Source organism: Diadema antillarum, unplaced genomic scaffold, assembly GCF_040938485.1.
Source record: "Diadema antillarum isolate AM-2024a unplaced genomic scaffold, OU_Dant_1.0 scf00000050, whole genome shotgun sequence".
NCBI classification, from domain to species: Eukaryota; Metazoa; Echinodermata; class Echinoidea; order Diadematoida; family Diadematidae; genus Diadema; species Diadema antillarum.
The window spans coordinates 1104953-1126388 of record NW_027270939.1 but is presented as its reverse complement, the minus strand read 5'-3'; the positions used below and the strand labels follow the sequence as shown (position 1 = coordinate 1126388).

At 36.5% G+C, this 21436-nt stretch overlaps 1 protein-coding gene across 1 annotated transcript; it reads right to left on the bottom strand.

The window, feature by feature from the left end:
* Nucleotides 1-2003: 2003 nt before the first annotated feature.
* On the bottom strand, nucleotides 2004-13870 carry LOC139715552 (alpha-L-iduronidase-like). The gene is given in 14 exon segments (XM_071627115.1): nucleotides 2004-2687; nucleotides 3520-3727; nucleotides 4369-4494; nucleotides 5171-5304; nucleotides 6032-6147; nucleotides 6927-6983; nucleotides 7953-8215; nucleotides 8871-8949; nucleotides 9641-9741; nucleotides 10325-10533; nucleotides 11021-11116; nucleotides 11847-12040; nucleotides 12881-13021; nucleotides 13815-13870. Coding segments are annotated over 12 exon segments (1620 nt in total). The 5' UTR covers nucleotides 11992-12040; nucleotides 12881-13021; nucleotides 13815-13870; the 3' UTR covers nucleotides 2004-2601.
* Nucleotides 13871-21436: the final 7566 nt, after the last annotated feature.

The following is a 21436-nucleotide window of genomic DNA, read 5'->3' as shown; positions in this document are numbered from 1 at the left end:
TGGGACCAGAAGATTTACTTCGTTATAACGAAATTTCGTTATAACCGTGTTCGTTGTAACGGGAGTGTACTGTACGACACACAGAATATTCTATTGTAAACATTCTATCGTAAATCAAATCTGATGGCCTCTTGTTGCAGCTTTTGAACTGATGTATCATCACTTCACTAAAGTATATAGAACTTTAGTAAGATATCTCACTCAAAACAAAATGTGACAACTGAGATCGATCTCAACAACTTATGAAGATGAATGGATTATTCATTAAATTCTGACCTCAATGTTACAAAAAAGTAATCATTGACAGTTTGAATCATAATCATGTGTGATATTGAAAACATGTTTTTGTTTGAAGTTTTGTATTAAGTTTTATTACTTCCATGTACCATGGCAACCATACACAGCTGGATGGTTGTTTCCACACCAGCTGCAATCACTGCAACTCATTGGGCAGTTACTTTGTGTGTTTGCTTTCTTTTTATGGAATTTGATTCAGGAAAAAAAAAAAAAAGTTGAAATATGGTCTCATGTAATTTTCTAATGAGTATTTTATATGTACAGATAGTTTACCTAACGGTACTTTAATAGCAACACTACAATTAAGAACTGCTGCATACACACATGTAGATTCAATACCAACTCCAGGTTAAATATTCAGCTGTTTCTTGGTTGCAAACCATGTACAATGAATGCATTTCCGTTTGGGTTACGATGTGTTATTGTATATGATCACAGTGATACACATGTAAAAAAAAAAAAAAAAAAAAAAAAAAAACCTCAAAACATTCATTTAAAATAATACAGTACATTCATTTACCACTTCAAATTGCTTTTTGGCACACCTTTATACCAACATTTGTAAGTATAAAAATCAAAAGGCCACAGAGGAGATCTGCAGAGATTCATCATATTAGATTTTTTAATGGTACAGTAATATAAAATAAAGATATACAAATATTCAGTAAATTGCATATATTTCTCACTATAGTACAGCCTCAATTATGCTCCAACATCCCACTTCCCAATGATTACAAAAATATTGTCTGGTCTGTTAGAAATGTGATGGACAACATCATCATACGAATTAACATAAAAAGGTGTTAAGAAGACATTGACAGTACTGCAAGATTTTTTTTTTTCCATTTGCTTCTTTTTGCTGTTTCATTGAGACACTGGATAGAGGTTTGTCAACTAATCCTGTGGGATACACAGAGAAAATATTGTATTGCACATATTTTAAACTGTCCAAAGTGAGATGCATAGATTGAGGTAATGCAGTTCTTTAAACATACAAAGTGTGTTGGATAAGTGAGTACAAATAAACATCAATGTAGTTGGCTACTTGTATGCCTTCTGAGTTACCAGGGTATCTAGGTACGCCACAATAGCTAATCATTCTCTCTTTTGCCATTCCAAAATAGGTGAGCAGATTTAAGTAGGCCTAAGTGAATTTGTCTTGGGCAAGAATAGAACATTGTTTCAATAACATTTTACTGTCAAACAGTGCACATTTACTGGCCCCACAAATTTGCAGTGACAGCAGAAAGTTGACTATACACATGTAAACAGTAACACAAAAATACAGCGATCTAAAATCATCCTATAATATAATTTCTCAATCCCATTTGTCATACATGTGGTAGCATATTTCCATGACTTTTGTTGTTGCATAAGAGGAAGGGTGCCAACTTCAAAGACTTTGCATAGTGTTCATACCCTTGTGATTTCAAGTGATGAGTTAGCATGTACTGTACAAAATAATAATATTTTCCCTGAACTCAAATTGCATCATATCTGAAACTATGATCTTGCTACAAAATCATTGTGAAAAGTTATGAATAAACATTAACTGAGGTAATTGTCCCTCAATAAGTTATGTACAGTCAACCTTGCTTAAGTCGACCTCACATAAGTCGAATGATCGCCTAAGTCAAGGGTCTTTTTAAGTCCTCTTCTCTTTATATCATATTCTAATCCCTCATAAGTCGAATTGTCTCTAAGTCAAAGCTATTTCTTTAGTCCAAATAGATTCAACTTAGGCAAGTTTTTTTTTTTTTTCCAAGGTTGACTGTAAAACCATTTCAATGACACTGATTTTCAGGCAGAGACTGAACGAAGTTCGGAAGGTACAATTTCAACTTTTATATGTGAGAACATGGTAGTACAATGGATGAGACTCCAAACTCTTGAAGAAGATTGCCCAGATTCATAGTCCCAAACCCCAATTGATGTTTATGTCCTTAGATATGATAGTTTTACCTACTTAATCCCTCATCAAGAAGGTACATGTATTACGATCAGATACCTTGCAATGGAGGAATAAAGATAACCATGTTAGGGCCAAGATGGGACTACGACACCAAGGTTAAATGGTAAATTGTGCCGTTTTATGTAAATTTGCAATTGTAACCATGGAAGAACCATGGTGGTACTCTCATTCTGTAGCACACTGCAGTAGCATCATTAGAATTTCAATTGCAGTATGAAAGCATTTACTGTTGCAAGTGTAAAAAGACACAAGTTTAGACGATACATTCATACATTCATATTTGTCAGTTAACCTGTAGATTTCATTTGCTTCGATAAAAAGGCTGATGCATTCTAAAGCTGGACTGGTGTCGAGTACGGCCCCGGTTGATTCCAGTAGTCCACAGCTCTCACTCTATACCATCCATCCAAAGCTGATCCTTTGCCTGTTCCTGTCCAAAGAATAATACAGTAATAATGATGCTAATGACCACACACATTTCCAATGCTTCAATACTGTTTTTGAAGTCAATTTTGCAGCATTTTGATTTTAGGAATGTTGCAAGTCAAATGATATTCAGGGAATTAACAACTGGCAAAATTACTGCCACTCAGAACACAAATGGGCTGTACACTACCACCAATGTGGGAAATTACTATTTTTTTCTCTTGAAGAGGGATAATAAACAATTTCTTTGTCCTAGTGGTTCTTAATCGCAACGGCGACCACTCGCAAAATTGTCTTCCAAGTCCCAGTTCAGGAAATATTACACTAAAGAAATGTAAGGCATATACGGTACTACACTTCGAAGCCACAATATATCAATGTAATACATGATATGCATCAGTGTTTCTTTAAAGTTCAAGTAATGGGTTTAGACAATTACACCAATTAAAAAATAGCAAAGACAATATGTAATGATTAGCAATTACTGCATTATCATTATTTTAACCTAAGGGCAAGATACTATCTTCCCTAAATTCTGAACATCTCACAAGTCTTACCACCTAGACAAGTTTTGACAAGTTTATTGTAACAAATGTCACACTTTCAGCACTTCTTTTGGTAATAATGAAATACTTTGACCATTTGCCTTTGAGGAAAAATCTGTAAATGTAGCCATACATGCATATTTACATTTACTATATACATTGGGAAAACATTACGCTCATCAAAGACACAACAGTAACAACACAACATGGACAATCAAAGTAGAAGTACCAGGTAAAAATAACTTTAAAATCTAATTTTTGGAAGAATGCTCAATACACACATACCTGTATTCTTCTGTTCATCTGGTGAATACACAAATGTGGTGAATATGAGGTCGATGTCGTTTATCTGTTGATACGGCCCCTGTGAACCTTGGATGGCGTGTTCCACCTGATAGGTCAGAATGCATCGACAGGAGATGGCGCTATCATCCCAGATGACAAGGACATCAGATGCTGTGTAGCGATGCAGACGCAAACTCGTCACCTATGACAAAAGATAGTGAATTTGCAGTCAACTCCAGATATCAATTTCTCAAGTGTGTGACATTTCTGCTTTCGCCTGCTTAGGTAGATAAAATGCAGAATGAAGATGTCAACATCCTATTAGAAGGCTATGAAACCCAAATATGCATGTGGATTGAGTGAATGCTGCAATAATAGTAGAACACATCAGAGAAAATCGGACAATCCGTTCAAACGTTATAAATTTTTGAAGTTTCATTCAGACATCGTATATGGAAAACAATATAAAGAAAATATAGCAATAGAGAATTCCACAAAATTTAATTTCTTGTGAAATGTACACATTCCCTTGACTTATTGCTAACATATGTTAAGGTTAATATCATTCCCCCTGTTGTCTACAAAGAGGAAAGTCAAGTGCTTGCATTACGCCAGAAAAATGAAAATACGTTGAATTTTCGTTATTACCCACATACGCATAATCAGCATACAATGAACAGGAAGAATCTCTGAATAGTAACTGTCAAAATAATGTTGAAGCAATTATCTGTTTACCAGTGAGCTATTTCAACTCCGAATAAATAATACCAACTGCTCGATGAAATTCTAACATCACTCATAGTCGAGAAATAATGCCTATGGAAAAGATCATATCGTTATCACCTTTTCTGGTACTTTGTCTGGCTTTGCACAGATGTGTAGCAAGGTGACTCCCGGCTTGCTAATCGACAGGTCAAGGGTCAAACTTGGTCCTGTGACCGACTTTGGACCACTGATGCGAACTGGTTCCTGTGTTGCACAGACACATCAAAACTCTATTACGACAGCAGCTAGGCTTACATTAGTATTAAACTATATAAAAGAAACGGCTTGGAAATAGTCGTAGGTTTCCCACTGATGATGGTCTAATTTTGATGGAGAAAAGATTCACCATAGGTTAATATTAGGGACAATGACGACAGCTCACTTGTTTACCATATATCTCTTCCGACATTCTCAAAAGGCATTATTGTTATTGAATGCACTACAAAACAGAAGAGTCATGTTGTGAAACAGCGCTAAGTTGACACTGCTCAATATCAAATTGAGTAATAATGCCTGCATGCGATAAAATATCTCTGGATTTCAAGTCAGCTCCTGCATAAATTTTGAACAAATCATTAGTGAGGGGATACATGCTATTCTGTAAATTCAAAAAGCAATCACATTTCACACATCAGTAAGAAACTATGGAATGCTTTGGCAAGGTCAGTTATTAAACTGAATTGCTTTCTTTAACACAAACTAATACATGATCTTTAAATCTGCAAACAGGCCACAAAAATAATGTTCAGCACCTCTAAAAGTTAGAGGAAGATTTTTTTTTAATGATAATTACCAGTCTTTCAATGCCGAAGGCTTTTGTGTAATTGACTTATGAGGACTACAAATACATCATGAATGAAGGTATCACAAAGATACAAACCTGGTTTTGCCTGATCTTCTTGAACTGATCTTGAGTTGGGTAGACTGGAGATTTAAATTGTGTCCAGACTCCTGCTGGATTGCCATGCGTATTGTTTAGGATGTACTCAGTGTAAACAATGTCGCCAGTACTGTCTGCACAGTGTATGGGGGGAGGAGGAGGTGGGTGAAGTTCAACAAGGAATGATTGTTTAGCGACTTCATATTTTGCTCAATCTTCTATTATGCATGCTTTATTCAATTGTTTAGTCATTATTTATTGGTTCCAAATGGCCTACAGATTAAAGTGTCATATCAGATGGAATTATTAAGGCCTATTGTGAAAATAGAACCTCATTAATGTTTTCCAAGGTAACAGCTCCGACTAGGACTTGATGATGACAAATTCAAGAAGCATTCGATCATAGCATTACACACTCTATTAACTCAAATCGGGACAATAACTGAAATATCACTCAAAAAGTACTTGTTGTACAGTTAGGCAAGGTAGAACCTTCAGTGTTTACAGTTGCCTGTCCGAGGGCAGTTTGAGTCTAAACTTTCCCTTTGGCATGGCAGCAAATAAAGTACAATGACCAAATATGTTGAATTGTTGTCTACCTCTGAAAACAGTTCTTTTCCATTGCATAACACCATGAACCAAAATAAGAGCAAAAGTGGAAAAGTTGCAGTCTGCAGAAGTGTATGGAACACTGCAGTATATCAGAAACTTTATGAATGGCTACTTTGAAGATACACTACACTTGCTCTTTCCAAATTTTCTGTGCTTTTCTTTTGTTCCATTGCAAAATGAACAACAAACAAAATCTGACTGTCCATGATAACTCAAAGAAAGCACTGGGTACATGCCTCATTGGCTTACCTATAGTATTGGAGAAAATAGGCGACTTAATCCCAGTGATTTGAAGCTGGACACTGTCCCTGCCTGTCACATTAGTAGTGTCTGCGCTGTTGAATATCAGGATTGCTGCTTGCCAGCTACGGAATGAGAAGAACATACAAACTGAATATACACACACACATACACAAACTAACAAATACATAATTCTGAGTGATTTCTGTTGAATGTCATTATAATGGTATATAGTAATGCAGGGAGAAGGAAGTATGTCATTTCATTGCCAAGAGGATAAACATTTACACCAATCTAAATATATATCTTGTATCAGCTCAGAAGAAAACAGAGATTTGCAAAAGTTTCACGAGCATCATGAAATATCACTGAGAACTTGGCATTCCCCAAGTTAATTCTAGATTCAGATATCCTAGAGCTCCAAGGCATGTTACACATCATGTTGACTCACTGAATTTGTTTAGTGCTATAATATCCTTGCTGTTTGTGACATTATGATAAAATTTGTGAATTCACCAACTTTTAACCAAACCATATTGCTGTCATTATATTATGAATGCTGTCACAGAAACATGTATTTCCAGGCAAACACAAAGATATGAAAATGCTGCAAATTAAATAGAAACTGGAAAGATCTGTTTGGGATCCACAGCGATGCAAGGGAAAACTTGGGTTGGCATCTGCCCTTAAAAAAGTTTGCTTTAAATCTATTCACTGAATGAAAATTGTGGGCAATGTAATGGCATTAGGCTTGTGTACTCTTCACTTAGTTTCATGTAAGCTCTGCAGGAGTTCAGCCTGGAGTCACTACAATGTATAGATCTTATAAACTTGAATTATTCCTTCTATAAACATTATGTATTATGATCAGTTATCTGAAGGTCAATTGATATATCATTCCTACCTGTCTGAATTTGACATCTGTGACGGAGTATGAAGAGAGGCCAGGACTCCTAAATCGCTCCATACTGCATTGGCTTGAAATGGGGGAAAAAGGCAAGAAATTGGGGTAAAGCTATTAAATGCAACATGTCTTCCCCAAATGAAAGCATGCTGAAAGTTCAAGGTTCTTCCTGGGAAAATAAACATTCCAGTCAATATCTTCTATTTCAAATACACTACATCACACTCAAATTCAAGATGAAATTTACAATAGACTGACAGTAATATATTGTCAATCAAATGGCAGTTCTTTGAAAAGTATGTGTATTAACCCGTTGAGGACGAGTCCTGAGTATACTCGGGCAGGTGTCTATGGGAAATGCGTGTTGTAGTAAAATTAGTCTGTCCTCAACGCTACGGGAAAAAACCCTGGAATGAACAGTAAGATGATATTACCAAGATATGGTATCATATTTGACTGATAACTTCAAAGAGAAGTGAACCCTTTGATGAAATGAAATGCATGAGGGGTTTTATTAATCTAAGTGATTAAAAAACAAAGTGATCATGAGTGATTTCTAGTATGTGATACCGGCACCATCCCTGTAAGTCATCTTCCGCTACACAACACTGAAGACAAAGTGAACAGAAAGTTTCTGGTACTGTTGGATTGAATGTAGTAGTGTGCGTGCCATCACATAATTCAAAACCAATTTGTTTCTCTCTCATTGTATAGTTTTGATATTTGTTCATTCTGAAATTCCTACATAGGAAGTATCTTATCTTGCAAGACTATAAAACAATGAGAGAGATAGAGTGGAAGAGAGAGAGGAAGATATAGATACACAGAAAATGAGGGAGGGATAGAGAGAAAAAGGAGAACATTAAAATTGTGTGTCTTGTGTTTTTTGTTCTTTTCTTGTAGAGGATGGGGAATACTCAGTGCAGTTTGAGCCGATTAGCACTTTCAAGATTTGTATGAGTGTGTTTCTCCTATAAAAATATAAGTTCGCATAATATGTACAATTGAGGGAGCTCTGATAAAAACTTACCTTGCCGGCCGCTTGTGACATTAGTCACCAGAACCTGCCTCTCCCCAAGCAGAGAGAGTAGCCCCATCACACTAAGCACTGGCTTCTTGACCGTCTGGACGCTAGGGGGCATGGTCTTATTCATCTGGAAGCGGGCCACCAGGGTACGCTGATTGAAGTAACTGGGGTAGAAATTGAGGAAACCATTGTCGTTGCTGAGAAGAGTGAACAGGAAGTTTGGATGCTGCCTGATTAGTTGGTCCTGGTGCTGAACTATGACCTGGGGTTAAAGGTTAGATGGAAATGATGAGATGAATGAAGACATCCAACCCCTGCTGATGGTTTTTCTTTCACTGAGAACAATTTGTTTTGAACTGGAGATGTAAATAGCCAGAGACATTTCAAAAGAATGCTAAAGCAAGACCAAACAGATAATACCACTGCTAAGACTGTTCAAACGTGTGAGTAATGTGGCATCGCAATGGAAGAGCAAATTGCATCTTGGCCAAGCCCCTATCCCATTTAATTAGAATTGGTCTTCATCACAGCCACCAAATATTACCACAGTCATGACATCTTCTTTTTATATGGGGGGGGGGGGACCCACATTCTTGATAAATCTGCTCAAATCATATTGTTTGGATACCGTAATCCCATACATCCTCCATCATAACAAAATGAACATTTTCTTGTTCAGAAAAATAAAGAAAATCTAACAACAAAGCAACTTAATTGAATGACACAATGGACATGGCCAAGGTTTTGAATATCTTTGGCATGGTGTGAAGGCAACCTCTCTGTCTTTTTAAAGGGATACGTTCAAAAAAAAAAAGAAGAGAAAAAGTAAGACAAAAGGCTGTTGATTTAAAGCAGAGAAGCTCTGCAATTTGACAGAAAGGTTATCACTGGTCTACTGGAAGAGAACATGAACGTACCTTGGCGACAACAGCAGCATACGTGGTATCAGCTCTCCACCACTCCGGCTTGCTCCACCCTACCAGAGGATCTCCCTCACTGAGAAAGGATCAAAAGCAAAGCATATCATAATATTTTTGCTTGAGATATAATATCTTCTATAAAGATCCATCCCTTAATACAAAAATAAAAAAACATGAATGCAAAAAGCAAACACATCCATGCGTGCCAAGGATTAAATGACTTTATTTTACAGACACTGAATCGACCCTAAAATGCTTTATTCACCAATTTGCACAAACACTGGAGTGCTTTCTTTGGTGACTGCCACAGATGTCTGGAAAGTAACTGTCAATAAATAAAGATATCATGAGTAACCATGGCCTTATCTCTAGACAGAGGCACATTGCTACACCCCAGTGGGTTTGGTAATTTATGATTAGGTCAATTTTTGATGAACTACAGAATGTTGATGAAAAAGCTTGGCATGTGAAGCTCACCCTGGGCAAATAAAGGGTAACCTTTTTAGGACCACACGGCAGAAAGTCTGAAACATTGCGTACACATAGCCTGCCAATGGCACTGACAGGCTCAACTGAACAACTAGGTTATGCTCCAATTGAGTCTGAAATATTGTAACATGGTATTCTAATGTCATTTGCAATCTTCTGACATGACTTTTCTAGACATCTACATGAGCTTTGAAGGGAGAGCTTATACGTTCTATGTGTGCTATCATCAATCTACATAACAATGAAGGCAGAAGTGTTAAGAGCAGGCTATTACTCACTCATTGTAGAATGGAGTTTTCGAGTACTGTGGGTACTTCTCCAGAACCTCAGTAATCTTTGCTATTTCATCAGTAATAATAGTAGATGAATGCCCACCTCCCTGAAATGACAGTAAGAGAATACCACACATATCACTTTCACATCATTTGACTATTAAAAAAAAAAATGAGCCTAACTAATGAACATTCAAAAACGAAATACTTGGAAAGGGAACCCCACCAAGAAAAATCACACAACAACATCTGGAAGTAACTGCATATGAAAGCCAAGCAAACAAGCAAACAAAAAACAAAACAAAAACATAATGACGTGGAAATGGTAGAATTAAATTCAATGTATTCTATCTCATTTGACATCTACTAAGGATGGAGTAAATTGAGCAATTGATTAAGAGTATTGCTGTAAAGTAAACCATACAAACAGAAGGGAAACATAAAAACAACAACCTGAGGACAAACATATTCCCACAATGCTTCATTAACAGTTGCAACTATAAAACATAGATAATGTCATGGAAAAGGAAAAAATCTTTGGGTTAAGGAAAAGAAATAACAAAAATAGCACATACTTGAGTAGCATATATGTAACAGCCCAAAGCAGAAAAGTACCAAAACAGAAATGCAAATGAGAGAAGTGATATAACATACTTGTTTCATGAAAGAAAAAGACTGTTAAAAACTAACCTTGAGATGCAGTGAAATGTAGTCTAGCCTAACTCCCTTTTCCTTTGTGAAGTAGTTGATCCCATTGGCACAGTGGTCCAAAAGGGACCAGCTTTTTCTTGGGTGCCTTGGCTCAGGTTCCCTCATGCTGTCTGCTGGACCCCCAAGCTTCAGGCTGGGGTGAGCCGCAAGGAGACCCTCAGAGCAGGCATCATAATAATTCAGAAAACCTGGCAGAGAAGTAGAAGGAAGCATAAAGTTGAAACTCACAAATATCAAAATTGAACTTGAACTAGCTCTTCCAAAATGCATGTTTACCTGAGGACATTTCTGTAACAAGTCTAGGGAATGTGTATTTTTAAAAGAAGAAATTAGACTGGTAAATTCCTTCAATATTTATTCATATCATTTACTATTGTGACTTCACAAATTGCTGTATAGAGCTCCAATTGAGCAAAGACAGCAAATAAAATTAGCCAAACTTTAATGGATTGTCCGATTTTCCCTCCAAATTTCACAGCGTTTCACATAATTTTTCTTCAGTTGCCAAATTTGTATATATTTCTGGGAAACTGCCCCTTCAAAACATGCTGATCATACCTGTATGGAGACTTATACATAGCATTTCACAAAACTGTAAATTGTATGCATGGCCCTGTTCATTTTATTAAAAAAAAAGTGGGAGTTTCAGATTATCAGAGGGGTGGGGATGACTACCTTGTGCTGTGAAGTTCAGTGTATCAAAGTCCTGATGATCAGGTTCATTCCATGATTCAAAGTTCCAACTGCTGACATAATCAAGGCCATATAAATCTGATTGGAGAAGAAAAGCAAGGTGAGAACATATTTTGTGATTCATGTTTCTGTCTTGTGAATGCACACAATTTTATGGCTGTCAAAGCCTGGATGGGTGGCAAAGTTTGATTTACAATGTTAATTCTTTGAATTCCTAAGACAACATGAAAATGTTATGTGGCAACAACATGACAGGCTGGTGGTGTTAAACAAGTTTAATACATCTCAGCTGGATTCTCCTCGGACATAGCTACCTTTTGACATGAATAAAAAGATATCATGTGATATGTCAGTATCGGTTACATCTTTCATAATGCCTTGAATACGGGAGCAGATATGCCTTGAGAGTTCCTCCTGGCCACTGTTGGTTTACTTGTCGCAGAGAATGTTTTGATTAACAAAGATATCTCATTCACTCATTGCTGATTCACGTAATTGTCAATTTGTGCATTAACAGAATTTTTTTTTTTGTTCATATTTGTTTCATAATATGTAGTACTGACAAAAAGAATAAAACAGAACAATGTAAGTTTAGGAACACAAATCAGAATCAGGATTACAATGGGCAGCGCTTAAAGAACTCACTTCTATTAAGATTATTGACATTGATACATTAACAGAACAAGAAAAAAAAATCAAAGTAGGTAACTAAGAGGTAAACTGATTAAATGAAAGACATACACAGAATAAAAATTCTCCTCACATTCTAAGCTTCCAAGACAGTTTGTGTGAAAGAGCAGTCTCTTACCTATGTACCTCAGGGCCAAACTCTGCACCAAATCCCGCCAAGCATACACCTGTGTGGAATTCTCAAAGTCAGTGTACCAGTCCGATGGGTTTCCCATCAGCTCAAAGCCAGGCCGAAGATTATTGGAATGCAATAGCGCCACCATCTCATCCAGCAGAGTAAAGTTATAATTGACCTTTGACCCACTGACAGACCTATTTCAGAGAGTTTGGAGAAGCAACTAGGGTCAAATTTTGTGAGAGCTATTTGGTCATTAATAGCTACGCATTGCCTATTAGAAATTGTAATCAAATAAAAGGACCAAAGTAAATACAGGGATGTCAAGTTCAAACAAATTTTATGAGTGAGATTTTCATGACTCGGCATCTCGGCTGGCGAATGTGCGCGCGAGCGAGGGTGTGGGAGGGGTTTTCACCCCTGCGGCCTCCCCGGTAGGGAGCTTTTTTCAATTTTTAGATCTTAATGGTGCGATCAGGTGCATACTTAATACTATTTTTACTTATTTTGAAAGACAAAAGGAAAATATACCTTCAATTGCAACTATCACTTTAATATTTTGAGCTATGCTCATTATTATAGGCCCAAGTTGCAGACTTCGTCTGAAGCGTGAGAAAAATGGGTGCCATGCGTGAGATCGTGAGACGGCCCCTAAATGCTTGAGTCTCACACAGAATGCGTGAGACTTGGTAGCTCTGTAAATACAGCAAAAATATTGCAACAATTGTTCTTATTAGTTACTGCTCACATTGAAAGTTCACAAGAGATCACTACTTCATTGCAACATTCATGTAGATGTAGTTGGAGACAAGGATGTCCACCATAGGTATTCAATCTGTCTCTTTAAGGATTGTTTAGAAGTGGATTTAAGCATCAAAAATTATTCTGCCTTGTTTTAAACTTGAGCCGATACCATAACACATCTGTGGTATAATAAAGAATCGGAATCTATCTTTACAAAATATCTTAGCTGTACAATGGTCAGCCTTACCTAAAATTTGTCTTGTGAAATATATTCTGAATTGATAGATACTCACTCAACTTTGACAAGATCAAGTAGCCAGTGAATTCGGACTTGCTCGATGCCATTTCTTGGGACAGATCCAATGAAGGCCAAGTTCTGTTTCTCATCTTCACTCAAGAAGTACTTGTAGTCATCTTGATGGGGAGCTGGTGGACTGAAATTATGTTAAAAACAATGCGTAGATGGCTTTAAAAAAAAAAGAACCCTTCTTTACAGATGTCAGATGCCCAGCCAAGGTAAAATTTTATGCTTATTTCCTCTGCATCAAAACTTACTGAGAACATCACAGATAGAACTTGATATAGATTTCAACTAAATTCATAACTAAGTGGGGCCTTCAACACAGGCGGAGCCTATCTATGTAGCATTACGTAGCTACTTTGCCTCTGATCTGATTTCTGTAAAAGTGGATATTTTCGCGCGACTAATTTTTCGCGCTTGGCCAGGTAAGAAGAGTTTTGCGTGTTTTTAATTCCGCGGAATCAAGACATCAGCTACTAGAACATATGGCACACAAAAATATTTGTGTGCTTTTATTTTCGCGCTAGCTTCTGGTTGCGCGAAACGTGCGAAAATTTCAACACCGCGAAAATGTCCACTCTTACAGTAACCTTCCTTGACCTTGTCACCACTGCTTGTGTTTTAACATCATACCAAAATACTCATAGCTCAAAGCTTTTAAATGTAGACGCTTACTTGAAATGTAAAGAAAAAAAAAACACGAAAAAAGACCTAAAACGAAACAGAGACCTTTACAGGTACAGGCTTAGATCTACAAGTTAAAATTTACAATTGAATGTTGACTTTTAAGTTTTTACTCGCAGTCTACCCTGCTCGCCGCATACGTAACATCAATACAAATAGATGGGACTGTTATTTCAAAACTTGCTTGACGTGCCGTTACATAGTCACACAACAAATCAGAATAATATTGCCCGTATACGCACCAAAATCCAGTGCTCTTCCAAAACTGATGCAAAGTAGCTACATCTTGGTCGAGTGACACACGGAAGATATTTTTGTCTGATAGTGCATGACAAAACTGAATCATTAATAACGTGGAAAATAACAGGAAGCGTCGAAGAAGCAGACAATCCATTTTTCTCTTTCTCGAACAGACAGAAGAGGGCGCAGTATGTTAAACTTGTGCAGAGCCTTGGAAGGCTTTGAACCTGTGATGCTGTTTGTTTGTTTGTTTGGTTTTTTTTTTTTTTTTTTTTTGGGGGGGGGGGGTTGTCCTTCCGTGTTAATGTTCTGACGTCTTTATAAAGACGAAAAACTTATCATGCAAAATTTCTTATAAGTAGGGCGGGGCACACTTCCCGGTTTTATCAGCTGACAAGCATAAAAAAGGCCTTCAGTGTAGCTTCTGATGGCACTTCCGGGTTTCTTCAGCTGCTGACAAGCAAAAAACAAAAGCCACTCACACTTCAAGGTTTCAATCTACTAGTATTGTTTTTTTTTTTTTTTTTTCTAGTGCCACTTCCGTGAAGGGGGGGGGGGGGGGAGGTGAAGGGGCCCAAACAAAGTGGTAATTGGTATTCCAATGTATGGTGCAAAAATACAAAACAAAACAAAACAAAACAAACAAAAACAAAAAAACAAATGGGAGGAGTGCTTCCACTCTAGCCGGACTTCATAATCTACTAGTATAAGCTCCTTATCTCTTCATACAGGCAACATTTTGATTACCTGGTACACTAGCTCCTGATAAGATAACAGAGAATGAGGAATGAAAACTGATGGGTTGGATGAGCAAAGTGGGATCGAAAGGTTTTTTTACTTGTAAATATCTGACAAGAAAGGAGTTAACTCATTTTGCAGGCAAACTCTTCATGTGCAGTGAAGATTAAATAGTTATTTTAATACAATATGTAGGCTAACTTCCAGATTCATGAGAATGAAATTTCACACACACACACACACGTCCACACACACACACACACACACACACACACGCACACACACACACACACACACACACACACACGCACACACACACACACACACACACACGCACACACACACACACACACAAGAAAAGCTGTTCATGTCACTTCCTGCTATCTTTTGCTTTGTCATGATCATAACAACACCCGTAGTGAAAGTCAATCATTGTACTTCACATTCAAAATGACTGACATATTCGTCTTAGAGTAGACTCGGATCATTATCTACACAATGCTTACAAATCAACATCATCTCACACATATACAGTAGAAGCTGCACAGCATCAACAGCTACTCACAAAATCATGCATACATGGGACTATATTGTACAGCCTGTGGAACTTGTGATACAATTGCCATCAACTTCACACACATTGCGCCCAGTTGTAGACTGAAAACGGGATATATGTATATGGGTCTACATTGTCTGGACATAACACTAATGTTCAGTTAAATACAGACACTCGCTGAATCTCATGTACCACCAGAGAATACCACAGAGCAGACACTGGTTACTTATACCATTTTTTTATTATCAAAATTTAATTGCAAAACTATAAAATGTTATCTCTTTCAGGTATTACAATACTCCAGTACGCATACTGATCTTGCAGATTAACAATACCATGATAAAATAATAATAATAATAATACATACATACAATTTCTATACACCATTCTCCACTTTGATTAAATGCTCAAGGCGCTTTACATCAAAGCAAAAAGACTGAAGACACAAGTACATCACCGTAATAGAAGATGAAGAAGCAGAAGAAAAAAAAAGACATGAAAGTCTGACTTCAAAAGGCACTGGTCTTCAAAATGCACTGCTAAACAAATAGGATTTTAAATTACTCCTAAAAGATGTTATGGAGCTTGAGTCTTTCAGCTCATGAGGAAGTGAATTCCACAGTGTTGGTCCAGCGTGAGCGAAAGCTCGTTCCCCCCAAGATTTCCTAGAAAACGGAATATGTAAGAGACCTGAAGTTGAGGATCGAAGAGTTCATGAAGGTTGGTATTGACGAAACAAACAAACATTGTAATCAGGAGCTGTTCCCTCAATAACGTGATAAACCAAAGGAAGTATCTTAAACCGAATACGCTCCTGTACAGGCAACCAATGACGACTCTTCAGGATAGTAATATGAACTCAGTATTTTGACTGACATGATTTCACCAGGAAGACATGCAGATGTAGAGTGATCTGCCTTCAAATGGTCAAAATAGCACATAGTGCAAATATGAAAACACTTACCGGTAAGTGGAAAAAAATAATACATGTATCTAATTTATCACACAGATGACACTTTAGGCTTAAAACAAAATTTTTGGTCACACTGCCTTGACAAGATTCAACATCTTTCATAACATTGTTCCCTAAAAATTTGATCATCCACAATTATTTTCCACATTCTTAGCTCTTGTCACACACAGTTTTGTACAAATCACTTGTGTCATTTAAGAACACAGTGTTTCTTTAATTTCAAGTGTAAACAATGATTTATTTTTCCTATTTATCTTATGACCAACTTCCTTCAAAAGACTTTCAATGCAATTTGTTTATGTAATGTTTTTATACAATGTGCTAAACAGGAAGAGTCAAATTATCAAACATCTATCAGAGATCACGTTTTGGTATTTTGTGAACAAAGCCCATAGGGTAAGTACGACAAAAAGGTGTGTCATATCTATGTATTCAACAACAATGTATCATTTGAAGTGTCAGTAAGACAATCTGTCTGATGATGAGACATTTCTAAAACTGTCATAACTTTTTGAACATTTAACAAAATGTTGTTTGAAATTTCTTTGATAAGGCCTTGTTACCTTACTACTTTTTTCCTGTTCTTACATAAAAATATAAATATATATTCCCCATGCAATTGATTTCTCTTGCGTAAATACTACACATGATCTCAATGCATGGCATCAACAAATTACAAGCAAACAGCACTTTAACTCTGTGAAGTGATAAAGGTATAGGTGGTGTCTTTGTATGGTTGAATTATGAATATTACTTAGTTTCTTAAGTAATTCACACATTGGTCCATCAAAAAGCATGATTATTACCCATCAAAAACAATTCATGCGGTAAAAACAGCGGAACACAATTATCTGATATACTACAGAAGCCATTTCTTTCCCATCTTCAGCTTATGTCATTATTTCAATATATCATCCCTTTCCATGCAAACACACCTTTGTGAGGTAGTAACTTACATCAGTTTCCACAACACAGAAACAAACTTCCCCTCATTCTGCTCAATGATGCATACATAAAATGCATGCTATGCACAGATTTGCAAAGTAAAACTTAGATATCTATCAACAGATATTTACAACCAGCAGCTACAGCCATATGAAAGAATGAGATAACATATCAAAATTTGGAACAATAAAAACAAAACTAGACTAGAGAAGCCATATGAAAGAATGAGATAACATATCAAAATTTGGAACAATAAAAACAAAACTACACTAGAGAAGCACACACATAAAAATATTTCTTGATAAGTGAATTGCTGATTGGTTCCCAACAAAAAGCATGATACAGAGCAAAATTATTGTTTCGTTGTAATAAATTTGTGACATGATTTTCTAGTAAATATCATATCAGAATTTCTAATGCGTGAGAACCTTCTTTCACATGTACAAAGAAATAGAACACACGCACACAAAAAAAAATGCTATTGCTACGAATTAAAATACTAATCCTGATTATACTGGGCTGTCAAAATTTTAAGGATCACCATGGCAACAAAGGAAGTAGATCATCTCCACTTTGTTCTCTTACAGCATGTAGTTATTGCAAAATGTTCCAGACACTGCATATATAGACAATGCTATGAATTATGAAATATATCTACACCAAGTTTCCATCTTACAAGCAGTATCACAATTTCATTGCACAGTTCTTAGTAGTCTTACTTTTTAATTCACATGGCTAACTACCTGTAGCTTAGATTATGCAACAATAATCTACATGTCAGCAAATGCAAAAAAAATGTAATGTTTATCATTCCAGATAAAGTGAAGAAGCAGCAAAAAGATACACAAATGTTGAACAGTGTGTAAGTATCCACCAGACTTTTAACATGTACATAAAGTGCTAGAACTATTTACCATTAGCATATCATTGAATATTAATTCCCTCTTTGTAAGCACAATCTTCTCAATGTAGAAATGCCAGGAGTGTTGTGCACCATACATGACAAAATGACAACACATTGTACTGGAAAAGCAGGGGAAGGAATGCTTGGTCGTTTCAATTAAGACAGAATGCCATTATTTGCATGACAAGGATAAATTAGATATTTAGATGGCACCATTCAAATGCAGCTAAATGACATGAAGAAACCAGTATAATATGATACAAGCTATGTGATATATGGACAACAGCAATGGTAATGAATTTGATGGTTTTTGGACTAAAACTTTACAATTCAACTTCAGGAGCTAATTTCCTGAAAAGAATACCAACAGACGGATAAATGAGAGGATATTTGTGAATCTGAAAAGCCTCAGTGCCACCTCTTTCTTCACTGTCCTCCTCCATATATTGTTGGCATTTTGAAACAAAGTAGCTAAACAGTTTGAAAAACAACCAGCTCATCCTATTTATTTTCAGAATAATAGCCCACAGCATTCTTTGGTATTTCATCAAATTTGGCATGATACACTTGACCATATTATTACTCTGTCCACCTCTCACAGACAGAAGTCAGTTGTAACAACAGCCCATGGTATGGCACAAATTCAAGGACAAATATTTTATACATGTATACACACATACATAAACACAAGAGTTCTGTCCATAAGTTAAAGTACCAAATGCACATAAAGATAAATAGAAATACAGATGATACACAGGGCAACATACCATTGAATGTATATCATTTTTAAATGCAAATGCCATCATTTTCTGCAGACTCTTGTGCAAAGTAAAAATTTCAGGTTCCCATGTTCTCAAACATGGGAGGACTATTAATGCATGCATTTGAATTTCAGTTAAAATATCTATAACTAGACACACCTACAAACAAACTAACCAGAGAAGCTACCAAAAACTCTACCTAACTAACAAGATGCAAACACTACCCACACAAAAACTTAATGCCCTTTACTAGCCGGAATGTTTCCTTCACCAATTAGCACAAATTTCACAACATCCACAGTAGTGGTCAATGTATAGGGACATCCCACTCCATCCCCCACCCTCCAAAAAAAGAAAAAAGAAAAGAAAAAGAAAACACCTAGTAATCCTCACTGTATCAGAACAGCTTTCATGTGCAACAATTGCACTGTGGAATGTGGCTGGTTTTGCCCGACTTAATTAGGGTCACACTTGTAGGTAAAAGCCGAATATCAATAAACAGCATAGCATGCTACGGCCTAGTAAAGAGGAACATCTCGAGATACTGGGCTGAATCATTCCACCACATGACTGTGATAAGTGATGTCGATGTGAACGACCCTACTGGCATCCCCTTAAAATTCTTCACGAATGTAAAACACTGAAGATAAACCCGTTATTCACACAGCTCTCAAACAAAGAAACAGAGCTGAACCTGAGTGCATAAAGCAAATAACATCATAGAGACTCAAATAAAAAAAAAATAAGTTGTAGAATATGCTTGTTAAAGGCTGATATTCAAATTTAAATCAAAATATCTCAAACTTACAAGCACCTAAAAATCATTGCCAGTGAAAGAAAACCCGGCAATCAATTACACATATAACTCTGCATATTAGTTTCATTCATTGGTAATGGTACAGTACAGATACATTACTTACAATAAGACTACATGCAGCCTATGAAGACATGTGTGCTATAGATAAACATCATAACCACTTACATTTCAGAACATGAAGCAAAATCATGACACTAATCTCCCTCTTACACACCTGAAAATGATCTGTTATGAAAAAAACAAATAAACATTTGAAACTCCTGTAGGAGAAAGACTATTGTGTGCTACAGTTTGTTCTGCACTATGTAACACAGTGTTACTTGACACAAAATGCAAAACTCATATCCTCAAAGAGTGTAGCTCATTTATTGAAAAAAAAAAAAAATTGAAAAAAAAAAATTTCAGAGGTCACAATTTAAATGCCATCTTTTCCCCTATGAAAACCCTCTCATTTTACACTATAGTTCCATGACCTTGTTTGTGGCGACACTTTTTAATGCTTATAGAGGTATGGTCCACTCTAGGGTAGATAGATAGATGTTCATCTGCACTGCAAAGAATATGTCCCAAAGTAAACACAATTTCACTTTGTCATAGCAACTCTACCACCATAGAAATTAGCCCAAGAATACCTTGGACTAGTCTTCCATGGTATCCTACATGTCATTGATGGTTTTTCTTTGTATGTTGACTGTCTACCTGATTTAGCCAATACACAAATGTGCATCTGCATGTACAGGACCAGAGTGTTGGCATGTAGCTGTCCTCTACACTGGGGTGTGTCGAGAATTTAAAAACTTGCTTCATTTGCATTGAGTTGTGCACTGAATTGCATTGTACGAATCTTCATGCGCATTGACGGTTATTTTCAAGACAAGCAAGGAAAAATCTTTCAAGGTAATTTCTGTTCTAGGAGTTGCTATCTTACATCTTTTCAGAGTTGTAAGAGATTCAATGTCTGAGCACCATTCACATAAACATATGAGTGGATAATAATGATGCATGCAAGAAACTACACACTGGTCTAGGGAAGCTGAACAAAAAGTTGATATTGTGCAGCTCTACTTTGAGCTTTTAATAGTCACTCTACAGCTTTCACAAAGATGCAGCCATGCCATTGCAAAAGTTTCCTTCAAGCATCTCACTTTCATATGAAAAGTTCCCTTCCAAAAGATGCTGAATCCATTTTCCTCAAACTTGACCTTTTTAAAAAAAAAAAAAGGAAATGCTTATTGAATTCATTTTAGTACTCCCATGTATTAAATTCTTCAAAGTATATGTATTGATATTCTTGTGAGAAAATGGAGATATTAGGTAATTAAACATCAGTTTCATTCCAAAAGGTGCTAAGTCCAGCGGTGTCCATGCTTGACTGTACTTTCACCCCAGAGGATAATGCCACACTGGCTAGCTTCCCTAGTTGTGCAGCTTTCCAGATGACCCACATATTACTTGATTATTAGCTGTGAAATATTTCATTTCTATGCATATAAATTCTTGTGTGAGATAGAGGAAACAGGAGGAGAATGTATAGAGATAATAAACTATCTCAGAAAAATACACAAGTCACAGAAACCACGAGTTCACTGAAAGAACACTCATGTGATGCACATCACTGTGCTAAAAGTTTTGCTCCCAAAAGTGCTCAATCCATAAAATCCCCTCAAATATCAAATCTTTAAAAATTAGTGTAGACATGTAGATTTTTCTGCGGCACATGTCCATTATCCCATTATGGGGTATACTCCTATGGGACTTAAAGTAATTGCATGAAAACCTTTAGAAGCTTGTGAAATAAAAATGCAGGTGTTTCTTCTTACCATCAAAGGTGGATTTTAGCACCTTAGAGAATGGAACTTTTCATACGCATAGCTACCCCATCTGACCATTTGACCATCCTACTCCTAGGCCTGCAATCCCTCCACTCGCT